At 41.8% G+C, this 14,567-nt stretch overlaps 2 protein-coding genes across 5 annotated transcripts in view; one reads left to right on the top strand and one right to left on the bottom strand.

Annotated features, from left to right (window-relative positions):
• Positions 1-380: 380 nt before the first annotated feature.
• Positions 381-10,204, bottom strand: KNOP1 (lysine rich nucleolar protein 1). 4 transcript variants are annotated; one of them, XM_037382892.1, is made up of 5 exons: positions 10,102-10,204; positions 7,427-8,813; positions 3,773-3,868; positions 3,201-3,278; positions 381-966 (listed from the first exon to the last, which is right to left on the bottom strand). In XM_037382892.1, the coding sequence occupies exons 2-5, from the start codon at positions 8,810-8,812 to the stop codon at positions 655-657; spliced, it is 1,872 nt and encodes a 623-aa protein (XP_037238789.1). In that variant the 5' UTR covers position 8,813; positions 10,102-10,204; the 3' UTR covers positions 381-654. The 4 variants fall into 4 exon arrangements, with proteins under 4 accessions (XP_037238789.1, XP_037238791.1, XP_037238792.1 ...); XM_037382894.1 differs by having other exon boundaries at positions 3,773-3,850; XM_037382895.1 differs by lacking the exon at positions 3,201-3,278.
• The window catches only part of IQCK (IQ motif containing K), a 50,486-nt gene continuing 46,057 nt past the window's right edge, over positions 10,139-14,567 (top strand). The window contains exons 1-3 of the mRNA XM_037382901.1: positions 10,139-10,232; positions 11,433-11,488; positions 13,236-13,374. Coding sequence (XP_037238798.1) covers positions 10,187-10,232; positions 11,433-11,488; positions 13,236-13,374 — 241 coding nt within the window. The 5' untranslated portion in view covers positions 10,139-10,186. The remainder of the gene's footprint in view (positions 10,233-11,432; positions 11,489-13,235; positions 13,375-14,567) is intronic.

The raw sequence follows: 14,567 nt of genomic DNA, 5'->3' as shown, positions 1-14,567 counted from the left end.
CATGTTATCATGTCCCACTTGAAATTAGCTTTCCCTACTGCAGCTGGACAAAACAACTCTCAACAGCACGTAGATGATTCTTCCTGTTGGACTTGAAAACCATGATCTGGGTAAGTGGGATTAAACTCTGAACCCTCTAGACTGCCGAGTGGCTTACACTAAGCAGCTGTGGCATGGCAGAAATTGCCCTCTGGGGGCAAATGTACTGCTCTAGACCCAGTGTGGAGTTGTTCCAGATTCTGTAAAATGGAAACTCTTACAGCAGACTTACAAATGTCCCAACCATTCCCCTTCCTCGTGCAGGCACTGATTTTTCCCTGTTGTCTTTTGAGCACAGTATAACTTTGGTTTCTTTATTGATGCAAGACCACCATGAGAGATGTTTTCAAATGTTTTACTACTGGTTTTATTAGTGCAAAAATAGCTCAAAGACAGGCAAAAAGCTCTGGTTAGTTATCAGGAGCAAACATACTGTTTAGCTGAAGTGAGGACCCAGCTCCACATAATCTGGGATATGCAGTTAAAAACTTGTACTAAAAATGCCTCATAAATCAGATTTCTTAAACATCTTGTGATTGATTTCAAGTAAAAAGATGTGGAAAGTAAAAAGAAATTTGTGTGTTGAATTTTCATTCCTTTTATTACTTCAGAGTTTTAATCTTCAAATTTTATAGATCTAGATGTGTATTTGTCTATGTATACTTTTTTGTTAGCAGCAGGTTGAAATCCAAGACCAATTCTTCTGTGTTGTTTCAAGTCCATTGCTTTATCAAATTCCATCTTCAGAGCCTGCTGTAACTTCTCCTCCCCTTCCCTGTTCAGAGCCATGTTCGGTTTGTTTGTAGCTGCTGAGAGTTTCTGGACGGGCACTGGACCCTTTTTAAAGCCACCCATCAGCCTGAAAAACTTCTTTTCTTCCTCAGAACTTCGAAAAGCAGCTGTACTCCACTGGCCAAACTTTGTATCCTGTGAAGCAAAACGAAGATTAACACTAAAATTAAGTAATACCAAGAAAGACAATTTCTAGGTGTGTACCATGAGAGCAGAACCTGACAGGGCTGACAGAACTGGGTAGCAGTTTTTCCACAGGTAGTACCTCTCGAAGGAGGTGATAAAAGAACAACATAACCCTGCATGGGTGCATCCTCATTACCATTTCAGTTCATTTAACCTGGAGACAGGGTTTAATGCACTTTCAGAATCTCCTTTCCCTCTGTCTCTAGGAATCTTGGCTTTTCTGCTCTCTCGATAACGTTTACCTAGCTCAAAGAGCCAGGCATTGCACAATCATTTCTCTTATTCTAGGATAATTGTCAAACTTGATCCTTGTTCTCTCTCACTCCATCACTTTGTACAGTTACCTTTTCATTTTCCTATTGCCTAGTCAGGTAGCTGCTGTTTTCAGCAGTGTTTTGTTGTTAGTTTTGGAGACACTGTTCAATCTGGCTTACATGCTCGAAGTAATATTTGCATTCTCATCCCACTAATTACTACTAATACTGCAAGGGTGCAAAACCTGAGGGCATACCCTTATCCAACAGGACTACGTACAGTACTCTTAAAGCCTCCCCTGCCTCTCAGTCTGGTGTACTCTCCTTTCGCTGCATTCTTTAACTAGTGCACTCCTTCAGGATTTTTCTTTTTGCAGATACCGTCTCCTTTCTAAGAATACAGGCACTGTCCAAGTAAAATCAGAATTTGGCCATTTGTGGATAACCCAAGATACATCATATGATTTACAAAGTTTATGAACTTTCAGCTTACCTATGAGCAGCCTTCACTATCTAAGGATCTGTTAGCTCCTAGCTCTAGCTCAGGAGTCAATGCAGTCATTTATAACTATTTTTGCCAGGACTGCTACTCCTGAGGTTTTTCTTTAAAATTGGGGGTGATATTAAATGCAAGAATGTTTCATCATTAATTAGACTGAGCTGGCTACATCAAAAGAAAAAAAAATGTGAATTTAGCGGTGTGTTTATGTAAGCCTGAAATCCTTCCAACTGAACATTTGTGGCTTGCATGGAACAGTCATTCTCCACTAGACAGCCAACATGACACACAGCATACTGCACAGTATTGCAAGCAAGCTGTAGCAGGTTTCTTAAGTTAAAAAACCACAAGGCTGGGGTATCATTCACTATCACAGGCCAGAATACCTGCTACTGAAAGAAAGCTATCCATAATACTTCAGTCTTTTTACCTTGTTCAAAGACAAGGTGCCATATATGCCCAGGTCTGTGACACAGACACATGCACATACACACATAAATACGTGTCCTCCCTTTGGAATGGCAGACATCTGCACAGATGCAAAAATAATCATGGCTTGTCAAACCCTGTAATTTTTTTTAAGTGAATTGCTGGCAGGCACTACATACAGTTTTTGCTGCAGCAGTTCCAGCTCACTCTTTGTGAAGCTGATTAATTAGTTTTCATAGCTTCTATTCTTCTGCATACTACTACACAGAGAGAGATGAGCATCAAAGAACTGAGATCCCCTGCCAAGGATGTAATTTTTCTCAATGACTTCAGAGACTATTAGATAGCTGAGTTCCAGAGCTACTGCAGTCTGCCTCACACTATGTAAAAACCTACAGGAGTTGTTTCTGGCATTTGTTTAAGGTTTATGTCAACTTTCTAGGCATACTGGCAGTCTTGTGAAACAACAAAGACTCCTGAGTTCCTAGCAAAGCTTTCTCTTCTCCTGAATCTTACTACCCCTGCTAAACACTACTGCAACAGCTTCCACTAGCTTACTGTAAACCTGTCAGGAGGCAGGCTGAGTAGGATGCAAAAGCAAAGAATAAAGAATCATTTTTCAAAGAGGTGGAGGAAAGATGTGGAAATTAGGAGAGGAATGACTGTCACACACACACGCTATCATCCCTTTTACCTTTCCACGTGCACCCCTGCTTCTGAATGTTTGCAAAGTCCTCCTGATAACAATTCAGATAGATACAATTCAGTGACTGCTATATCCGTAGCCTAGAATTATTTACATTTCAAAGTAAGCAGAAAATGCTTCTCTAGCGATGTCATGGCTCATTCTCCAGAGGAACCAGAGAAAATGTTGCTTTTGAGGACTGATGATGGGTATTACAGCACTGTACAATGCTATCTGCTGTTGTAGTTCACTGGTTGGCTCCCAGACTCTCCTGGCATGGTACTTCCATCAGATCGAGGTCTAAGTTCATACATACCCATTCCATTTTGGGACTGAAAACCTTAGTTTTGCCAGATTCTCTACCAATTTCTTCTTGCAGAGCCTGCCGTTTCACCTAGCATGCAGAAAAAACCAGCACAAGATGCTATCTTCTGTGTGTTAAATGACAGTTAATTTAATTCACCATGAAAAGATAAGGGAAGAATAAAATAGTTATCTTCAGAAATTTGCAAGGATAATTAAAAAGTTGGATGTGATCCTTTCACGCTCTACACAAGAATGTGATTTTTCTAGTGGTATTTTAAATGAACATGTGGCTGTATCAGGTATGTTTAATCTTCTAACTGCAGGTAACAGCTAACTGAAACAGCAACACTGATGAGAGGCGAAGAAACCTGTGTTTAACCTAATAAGGTACTGGAAAGATTTTGACATTGACTAGAGCTGTACATTTTGGACTTAACCCATGGAAGGTAAAGCACATTTTAAGCTCTATTTAGGGACATCTTGGCATAGACGAGCAACAAAGCAGGTTTTTTTGTTACAAATTCTGTGCAAACATTAAATGCTGACTTGCTTTAGATCTTGCACAATTAAGACAAAGCATACCTTGTCTATGCTAACTTCATCACAGTTTCCTTTTTTTTCCTGCACAATAGTTACATCATCCACATCATCCACCTGTACCTGTAAAACAGGAAAAAGCTTGTATGAGTATTTTTATCTATTCTCATTAATTTCAAGGTACACAGCTCTGACTATGAAAGTAGTATAAAACCACTAAGCAATACAGTAGTACTATTCTGGGGCAAGAAGAAATAGTTGGATCTAAGCGGGAAATGCCAGTTAAACCTGTGTATTTCTCTGAAGAGACTTTCTCCCCAAGGAAGAGATCCTTGATTTAACAAAGAGAATAAGGGATTTTTTTTAATTTACACATTAAAATGAACCTGCCAACATCAACATTTGGAGACATGGTAATTTCAAATCAAACCATTTCATGAAAGCTTACATTTATACTTGAAATAAGGGGCAGAAAAAGTTTTTGAAAAAAAAATCTAAAATTGGTAAGATACTGGCCCCTCTGATGGCACAGGACAAGCCTGAGGCATGTTGATCCCACTAGCCACTTAAAAAACCCAAACACAAAAAAACCCAATGAAGAGGCAGCTGCATTGTGCTCCGTCTTCTACAACTACAAAGTAGATGATTGTCCCCAAGGAGTCTCCAGACTAGAAAGAGCACAGGGAAAGGTGTGACACATACACAAAGTGCCTCCAACAATGGCAGCCAACGGGACATTAGTTCCACATTTGAGAGCGAGGACCAGGGAGCTGATGTGAAGCGACAGAGCAGCCAGGGCAGGAATGGCTGGGCCGGATGGCAGGAGGTAAATCAGTGGCAGAATCCCCAAGCGCCCAGATACTAATAACACTTCACAAAGTGCAGCCCTTCAGCAGCTTTTGCTCCCATTGACTGGAGTTCCCAGATCATTGCTCTCAGCCTTTCTTTTCCAAATTTGTAATAAGGGTAAGATTTTTGGGCATCCAGTGTAACAGGATAAGTAATAAGTCAAGGATAGTGGTAAATTAGAGCCATAAGCTTCAGACCAGCCTGGAAAAGATGGCCAAAAGGAAGATCTATTGATATAGCTACCATAATAATCCAAGCATGAAATAGCCAGGGAACACTAAGACACGGAAAAGATTTGTTAACGTACTTCTGTCAGCAGAAGCTGCTGTTACTTTTTTGAGGGTTTACAGTTTCATTTAAAATGATTTACCTCATTTTCCAAAGCTACGCGAGAACACTGTCTGCAATAAGAAGAGCTCATTCCCTTGGATGAAAAGAAAAACAAAACCAAAAAAACGCCACTCCGTTTTACTTTTAGATGGCCTGGAACTGTCTTTTCAGATCTATTAAAACACAAGCAGGAAACCTGTTGTGACAGATTCTGCAAACAGCTGCAACATTGGTTGGGGTTTTTTTGCTGGAAGGTCAAGTGGCAGACACGGAAGGAGGAGGGGTGCACCCCCATGCCTACTAATTCGTAGCTGTTGCTGACCTCCTGAAGGCGATTACCCCCTCTGGAGGTGTGCCAGTCTTCCCCCAACTACATGGAAGGGGAGCACAATCACACGTGGTAGGATTATGCTATCTGTCAGCAAACAACTTCAGAGAAGCACACAACTTGAGTATACTCCTCACTCTGCTCCAGCTGACTGAAATGGCATCCAATGGGAATAGTATCAATCATTGGTATTAAGTGGGTATCACTCCACACCGTCTTAAAAACTTACTCTTCTGCTTGTTGCACAAGCCCAACAGAGGGTTTTTCCAAGGCATGCAGCAGCATGTGACACTGTAGACTAGAAAATGGTTCAGGACTATGGCACAGGTAAATGGAAGACCAACATTATCAGCTATTTATTACAGCAGTGTCTTTTGGCCTGGCAGGAACTAGATTTCTCTAGAGCTGATTTACCCAGACTTCTCAATCTCCAGTATCTGAAGTGCTTTCTATTATTAAAGAACAGAGCTGAATATGGGAAACAAAAGAGACATCACTCTACACCCTCCTCAATTGTTTACAAGGTATTTGCTGTGTTTTCCATTGTAATTGGCCATGCAAGTTTACATGTCATTGTTAAGACTTATCTTGCCTCCGCAGAATGTGAGCAGCTGCAAGAATCCAAATAATGTCTAACAATCTCAAAAGGGCAATGTCAATTTAATCAGAAAATATACTCCAGCAATAAAACCACCTTGTCCTTTGAAAGGTCAAAAGGAGAAACCGAAGTAAAAAGCCCCAAACATCTGCTCACCTAATGACTGATAAGCATACACACTCTCAACACAAACCTTTGTGGAAAAAGCCTGTATCTGGGTCTCCATGAAGGCTGAAGAATCTGCTTATACAAATCTATATTTCATTATTAGCACTAGACACCAGAAAGCTGCCAGGTTTCCACAGAACGTGAAGAAACTGTGTATATGAGTGCATAAAAAAGCAAAGCACACCATGAAGTGTGCTTGAGAGGCAGCTAGCACTATAGCTCACTCCATCCCTGTTCACAAAAATCCTCAATGATGCTTAATAGCTAGTACTCGACTTTTAAACAAGCCAAGCATTCAAAGTTCTTGATAAAAAAAAACCACAACTGGAATGCAGTTTCCCATTACCTATGAAAAAAAAACCCAAGCTCCTAATGACTTGCAATGAGCCGTTTTCAAAGTTGTTTAAGCAGCTAAAAATACAGATAGGTATCTGCTGAATTTCTGAGCATCTCACAGCTTAGTGGCTGGGCACGTAGGTACTAACTTTAGGCACTAACATAGCTTTAGAACATAACCCTAATTAAATAAAAAAAGAAGAAAGTTTTTTTTAAAAAAAGTTAAAGCAATAAACCCAGATCTTAATAGTCTTGATTTCTGGGGGAAAAAATCAAAGAAGAAACCTCTTCTTTCATCAGCTCCTTTCCATGTTGGTTTTCACCTCAGAAAAGGCAGTACTGCAAGACTCTGGGATAGGATTTCCTTTAACAGTCAGCCTGGACACAATTCCAGTTACCTTCAGTTATAATTTACATAGTTCATGTCTATCTATTTTGTTGCACAGATGTATTTTTTTAATTAAGAATTTGTTTTTAGGTTGTTCTCTAGTATTTTTCTATCAGAATTTATACATCAGTGCTTTAGGCCTAGCCTACACTTAGGATTCTTAGGATTTTCTCTAAAGTTTTGTCCAAATTAGACAACCAGCTTTGGCTAATCTCCCTCTTGCTTCTAATACTATGCAATTCCAGCACTAATGACAGCAACAGCTTGAGGAAGACTCTAACACACACAGATGCACTCATGCTGCCAGCGTTACCAATCTGCTCAAGTTAAATGACATGGTATTAAAATCCTGTTTTATAGGAGTGTTGCCGCTTTGCTAAGAGCAACTGAAGGAGGGATAGAACATTTATGACTCGGGCTAGTTTTGTGCCAGTACTTGCTGTTAGTTTTAGTATTTACATTCTCAGTTGAAACACTAGATGACTACAGCCAGGAGGCATTAAAAAACCTCCAGTGTTTCGCAGCTATTACCTGCTGAAATCAATAGAGCAGCTGATCCAGCTCCTCAAAACCCTGAGGTGGCCCCTACTGACCTAAATGTAACCTAAGGGTCTGAAGAGGCACAACAGCCTGCAAAATAGGAAAGTCTACCTAAAAAGCTTCCAATTCCTTAGCAAAGATACCCTTTTCATTATAACTTACCAATGTCTTATCTCCCATGTCTTCCCTTCTGATCTTTTTTGTATTTGCTTTTGAAACTGGGTCTTCAGTGAAGTCCTGTGGTGGTTCTTTTGTTCTTTTTTTCCTTTTTCTGTCACAGGTCATGTGATTACTATCACATAATACCTTATCTATAACATCCCCTGTAACACATTCAGCTTGCTCTTTGTTCTTTTTGCGCTCCTTCTTCTTTTTATTGTTTTCTAGTAGTGTTATTATTTGGCTTTTAGATGCGCTGTCATTGTTTAAAGAACCTTCTGGGTATGTTGTGTCCTCCTCCTTTTTCTGATTCTTCTTTTTCTTCTTGATGACTTCATTATTACCCTTGATATTCTTCCTGCTTTTTTTTCCAGAAAGCTCTTTTTCCTCAGACTCAGCCTCTTGCTGTGCTTGGAGAGGCTCATCAGGAACTCTGTGACTGTAGTCTTGATAATCTTCACATGTTAAGAAAGACACACATTTACTTCTGTTCTTCGTCCTCTTGGTCTCTTTAATACTTCCAGAATTCTCGGCAGTGTCCTCTTCCTCACTATTTGTCAATGTAATTTCCTGGGAATTCTTTCTTTGCCTTTTTCTGAAGTCACTTAATGCAATGAGGCTCTCGGGAACTCCACAAATGTCCTGATTATCTGCTAGTGGTAAAAAGGAGTTGGACTTACCTTTCTTCCTCTTCTGTCTTCTCACATAAATCTTCCCATCATTCTGGATAACATCTGTTTCATGGGGTTTGCCCATAAAAGCTGTTTGTTGTGAAATGTATTTGCGTTGTTTTTTACAAACTTTTTCAGACTGCTTATGTTCACTGTCCTGGATGTCCTCTAATGACAAAGAAAAAATGCCTTCCTTCTTTTTTTTCTTAGTTACTTTACCATCCAATTCCAAATACAAAGCAGTAATCTTTCTGCTTTTTTTAAAAGTAAATTCATTTTCCTCAGTACCATCTGCATGATGACGTGAAGGCTTCACATCACTACTCTGATTATTCTCCAGTGATAAGCGGGAATGACATTGGACTTTTTTTTTCTTCTTTTTGAGAGTTTTAATTTGTTCCTCTGATTCTTCTTGAGGTTCTGAATCCAGATGGCATTCCATATTCACAAAGCTTTCTGAATGTGCTAATTCAGAGCTAACCTTCTTTTTCATGCCTTTCTTCTTATTGTTCTTCAGTTCTAATTGGTCTAAACATTCATCTTTTAAATTTTCCTTTTTCTTTACCTTTGTTTTTGTCTCAAGCTGGTCATCCTCAGTTTTAATGACAAATTGACTATCTTTCTCAATTTGAATGATCTGGCTCCTGCTACTTTTCAATTTTTTCTTTTTCTGTACAGGTTCCTCATGAACTTCTTTCCTCTTTTTCTGTATAACCATCCTAAAAACCAAAACGAAGATGTTATGAGCACTGCTTCAACAAGATGACCCAAGTCCTAGTCTATTTGGTTTTCCTTTATTCAGAAACCATTCTGTATCTCTTATTGTCCCCAGTGCTTTTTTCCAACTTGACAGTCTGCTTTCTGTGATGGAGGGAACCAAAACCGCATGCAGCACTGCAAGTAACCGTCCACTGGAGTGGTCCAGGGGTTATTCTTTGTCTCGTTCTTTAGTGCTGTCCTAGTTAGTTGGCAACTTTGTATTTGTCTTTTTGACAGCTGCTGAGTGTGACATTTTCACAGAAATATCTACCCTCTAAAAACCTTTCCTAAATGACAAAGCATGTATTTACTGACATATATGAATAGTTAAGGTGGTCTTCCACATATGCATGACTTTTCATTTATTTAACACTGACCTTCATAGCACTTTATTGCCCAGTTAGCATTACAAGATCCTTTCAAGGCACCTTAGTCATCACCTTGACTTTGCTTCAGTTTCTGATTTTTTGTCCTTGCTGTCTGTTTCCTTTCTTGGGACATTTACGCCTATGGACAGGTTACAGCAGAGAAGCCTTTGGTACCCATCTGGTGGCACTCCCTGCCTTTGCTGAGAAACTTTATTACTACTTGGTTTCTCATTTATTAAATCAGTAACTTAGTAGTTAAGGTGGAGGCTGAGGGAGCTGGGCCTGTTCAGCCCGGAGCAGAGAAGGCTGAGGGGAGCTTCTCAAGGTCTGCAAATGCCTTAAGGGCGAGTGCCCGGGGCCGGGCTCTTTGCGGTGGTGCCCAGCGGCAGGACAAGGGCAACGGGCACAAGGTGCGGCACTGGAAGCTCCACCTGAACACGAGGCAGAACTCCTTTCCCTGGAGGGTGCCGGAGCACGGGCACAGGCTGCCCGCAGAGGCTGCGCTGTCTCCTCCTCTGGAGGCGTTCAGAACCCGCCTGGATGTGGCTCTGTGTGACCTGCCCCAGGCGACCCTGCTGTGGCGGGGGCTGGGCTGGATGATCCCCAGAGGTCCCTTCCACCCCCGACCTCCCGTGAGCCTGTGGACCAACCCACGGGGCGTCCCTGGGCGCCTCTCGCCCCGCACCCTGCCGAAACCCTGCCCGAAGCCCGCACGCGCTCGCGCAGGTCCCCGCCCGCGGCGCCCGCTCCGCGCTGAGGGGCCCGGGGCAGCCCCGCGCCCGCCGCACCCCCAGCGCCCCGCGGCGCCAGGCCCGGCGGGGCCCGCCCCGCTTGCAGCCCCCGGACAGCACGGCTCCCCGCCGGGCCCGCCGCCGCTTACCTGCCGCGGCCACGTGCAGCGCCCGCCGCCCCGGAACAGGAACCGCGGGGACCGGCGGGCGGTTGCCGCGGTAACGCGGCGCGACATGGCGGCGGGCGGTGCCCCCGGCCTCTGGGAGCGGGTGTGCGCAGGTGAGAGCGCCTCGCCGCCGCGGGCAGGGGGCGGCCCGGCCCCGCTCGGCACCCCAGGGGGGCGGGGGGCGCCGTGCCTCGCCGCCTCGGGCAGGCGGGTGTGCGGGCCCCGCCTCGCTGCTGCCTGAGCCTGGGTTCCCGCCAGTTCCCCTCAGCGCTGCGGGGCCGGGCGGGGAGCGCGGCGGCTGCTCCCGCCTCGCCGCTGCGGGCCAGCCCCGAGGCATTCCCGCTCCCCAGCGCTGCGTGACACTGTTGTCCCCCCTCCTCTGGGAGAAGCGCCCCTCTGCGCGGGGCCTTGCCCCTCAACCCCCGCAGCGGTGATGCCAGCGCCGTGGGTGCGGGGCTCGCGTTGTCAGAGCCCATTGCTGACAGGAAAAGTCTTGGGCTTCTCCCAGATCCTGAGGAGAGCGGGCTGGTGGGAAGCTGGGAGAGCGGCACCGTGCTTCTGAGGGGCCAAACGGGGCTCTCTTCGTTTAGGACTTGATAATGCCTTAAAGGAGGTATTTTGTGTTAAAACAGCCATTGTAAATGCAGGAATAAAGTTGCTTATTCTAATAGAACTCAGCTGAGGCATCTGTCGCACACGTGGAATCAGCAGTGCTGGTGAATCTCCTAATTGCAATGGTAGAACAGTAAACTTGCTGGGTTTGGCTGTGAGAGTTCTCTGTATTGTGTAATCTTATCTGTAAAGTTTTTTCATTGTCCCGCTCCATTATTTTTCTTACTCTGATTCACTCAGTAATCTGTGTGGATCATGTACTGCTTTTGCTCTTTTTTTAGTTATTTTGAAAGGGGAGCCAGTAATACTTGGCAATGGCCTGAGGATTTAAATGCTTATAGAGGAATCCAAGTTGAAAGGCACCATTATATACTAGTAAAAAGAACGGTTAGTTCCATGCAAGCGCCTGTGCTTTACTTACATTAAAATGTTTTAAATTATTATTTTGGTTAAAAATCTTTTTCCCAATAAAGGGTTCTTTCGTCACTGAGAGCCTCGGTCTAAATTCAAGCCAAGCCAAGCGGCTTTAAAGTTCTTACTTGTTTTAAAACGTTAGGTTTCATGTTAAATATTTGTTGTATACAAATTTTTATTGTTTCAAGCCAGAATAAATATCTTTAGAAAGTAATGTTTGTTTAGGAAGAAAATAAATATGTTTTTTAAGTCTTCTGGATAAATGTTATATTTCCTTTTACTTTTAGAGTATGAAGCAGAACAGCCTCAATTTCCAGATGTTCCTGAATCAAAAAAAGGATCTGTGAGTATAGCTCGAGTGAAAAAGCTGCCTAGGGCTGGTTTTAAAAGATTTTAAATAACTAAATGGGCAAATTAGGTACCCACAGAGTAGGCTCATTCTCAAAATGAAAACAAAACTGTATTTTGCAAACAACTGTGAACCAACAAAAGTAATATTCCAAGTCATTGCTTTTATTTAAAGCAACTTCAATAGCACTATCCTAAAATTAGATTACCAGCTGTGTTTCCCTTGTACATCTTTCTGTCTTTTTGCTGTGACTATCTGCTTCACAGCAGGACTCAGAAGTATGCAAGGATCTCTTTTGAGTGGTGGCAGAGGCAGACTGAGTACTGAAATATGCAGGAGAGAGGAGCAAGTGCAGTGAAGGAGTTATGCCCCAGTTTCACATATGTGATAGGCCACTTAGATGTGGACATTGAAATTAGTGGAATTAAACCTGATCAGAGTTGTTTGAAGTCTAATTCTGACCAAATAAATTCAGTCTAGGAAGACTTGTTTCGCAGACATAAAAACTTAAGAAAGACAAACCACTTTAAACCTTTGTCCCCAGCAGTTCTAGGAGCAGCAAAGTTAATTCTTTTGAGCATCACATACAGATTTAACTTTCATTTAAATTACGCTTTTTTGTAGATGTTTTAGTATTATTTTATTATTATATTTAGGTTACTTTGATATTTTAAAACTATTTTAAGATGTTGTAGTTTAAATTGTCTGACAGTTGACCTGTCTGTTTCCCCAAACTAATCTGGCTTCGTTACAGGCTATTGGTGAATTTCAATAGTGAACTCTGCTTGGGGCATTAGTCTGGGCATGATATATTGATATATTTGAGCATTGAAATGAAATAATATACATTTTTATGTTGATGCACATTAAAAAAGTTTCCAAAAGGATCATTTTTTGAATTTTGCAGATTATTAAAAAGGAGTCTCTGCTGTCGTGCTGACATGCAGTGTATTGTAGGTGTAGCGGCCTGATCCCACCACCTGCTTTTCAGTAGCTCATATATCCAATTGAACTTTAAAGTGAAACTGTTTAGGTGACATAGTTTTCATAACATGTTCTCATAGCAAACTGTAATGTGGTGCATTCTAGGGGATAAAAGGATGTAGCTGCCTTTCTATAACAGGTGTAGCTCATTGTCTGTTAAGAGTATTCTGCTGGCTCATTGTAACTGTCTCTGCACTCCTAAAAACCATATGTAAAATTGTGGCCCCTTTTTTTTCATGGTATCCATAATTGTTTCTGTACTATTGGATTTGCATCTGCTCTGAATTTGTCTGTTTGTGCTTTGTTTAGAAGGAAAATTTCTTTTTCTTAGAAGGTGAGTATCAGAACTTCTGAACACTACAGAAACATATATTTAAGCTTCTGAGTGGAAAATACTTATTCAGAAAACCTTGTCAATTTTTATTTTCAAAGAATTACTATTTCTTGCAATAGATTTAAATATTTTAAAGTACTTAAAATATTTTTTTTAAATTGTGATATCTCACCAGATGGTCTTTAAGAGCAGTCATGTACCTGCTGTTAGGTTTGTGTATTTTTATTGTGCTGGAAACAGCAGAATTTTTTAAAATGTAAATTTTTTCTTGTGAAGTACTTGGAAAATACTGAAATAATTTACTATTTCCATTATAATTCCATAATTTTTCAACTGACCTTATAATTTTCCCTGTTGAATTGGCTTCTATATTTTTTTACAGTCTGATGGGGTATTTATATAGGTTACATTTATCTTGAACAGGTGTCTTTGGAAGCAGGAATATTGGAGCCATTACATATGGAACAATTTTATTCAGCCCCTGCAGCTGATACTGTTGTCCAACAGTTGCTTCCCGTACCCGAGGCAGCCCCCTTTGCAGAACCACCTCATCCAAAAACGTGTAAGTAGGAGTATATTATCTTGAACCCTGCTGTGATTATTTTTATTGCATTGGACAGGGTTTGTAATTGGTTGAATTTAAAGTGTTAACAGCTGCAACACCTTTTCTTAAGTGGAATTTGCAGGAATTCCCCTGGTCTGTAAATGGAACTAGCATGGCCACTTGGTCAATGGCAGAAAACTCAAATGGTACATTACAAATCGCTGGCATTGTCTAGCTCAGGGGTCCTCAAACTATGGCCTGTTGGCTGGATATGGCCCCCCCCAGGGTCCTCAATCAATCCGGCCCCCGATATTTACAGAACCTCCTCTGCCAGGGGTTGGAGGGGGAAACCAAGCAGCCGCAGATGATTTCCTGCCACTTAATCCGCGTGCCGGCCCGGGTTTAAAAAGTTTGAGGACCCCTGGTCTGGCTGTTAAGGTAGTTCTGTTTTCTTCTGAATAAGTGACTTTTTATTTAGCCACTTAAATCAGAGAAAGGCAGGCATTTCTTCCTCTAATTTAATAATGCAAAACTAGGATCAAGAGTCTAAATAGACAATTGAGCTTGAAAACTGCTTTCAAAATATTATTTTTGCCTGTCTGGTTACAAATTAGAATGGAAAAAGCTCTAAAGTTTTGTTCTTCCATTCTTATCTATTTCTATACTTTATAAAAATTACCAAGTAGCAATGTATTTTTATTATGCATTTTAGCCCTCCTTTTTTTCTTATATTCTCTTCCACTCATTCCTGCTCATTAGGAATTCCTGTTGCTAGTCAGAAGTAGTGTTACCCTTGGCTTTTATATGTATAGTGTCCTTCCAGTTATGAACATTTTCTGGCAGTATGTGAACCATTAAAGGTATAAAGCAGAGAATAAATTCAGTGTTTCAGCTGTGTTGCCAGAAGAGAACACTTCTGTGACTTAATCTTTACTGACCACACCAAAACACGAATATGTAATGAATGGCAGGCAGTCTGGCTTTAAATCAAGCACAGCACTTCAGCTGATAAGGCACACCTGCTTATCTGGGATCCTAACAGGTTTGATTTTGTTTTGTTCACCTTGCTGAGGGAAATGCTCTTAGGGCTTTGTACAGGGTCATGCTCCCTGTTTCCTCTGGCCCAGTGAATGTGAGTTCCTCCATGTGCTGTGTCTTCATCAGGAGGTGTAGAAGGCTCCTCCGCTTCACCCGGTTTATAAGCTGATGGT

This window comes from Falco rusticolus, chromosome 4 (genome assembly GCF_015220075.1).
Source record: "Falco rusticolus isolate bFalRus1 chromosome 4, bFalRus1.pri, whole genome shotgun sequence".
NCBI lineage: Eukaryota > Metazoa > Chordata > Aves > Falconiformes > Falconidae > Falco > Falco rusticolus.
This window is presented reverse-complemented; position numbering and strand designations above follow the sequence as displayed.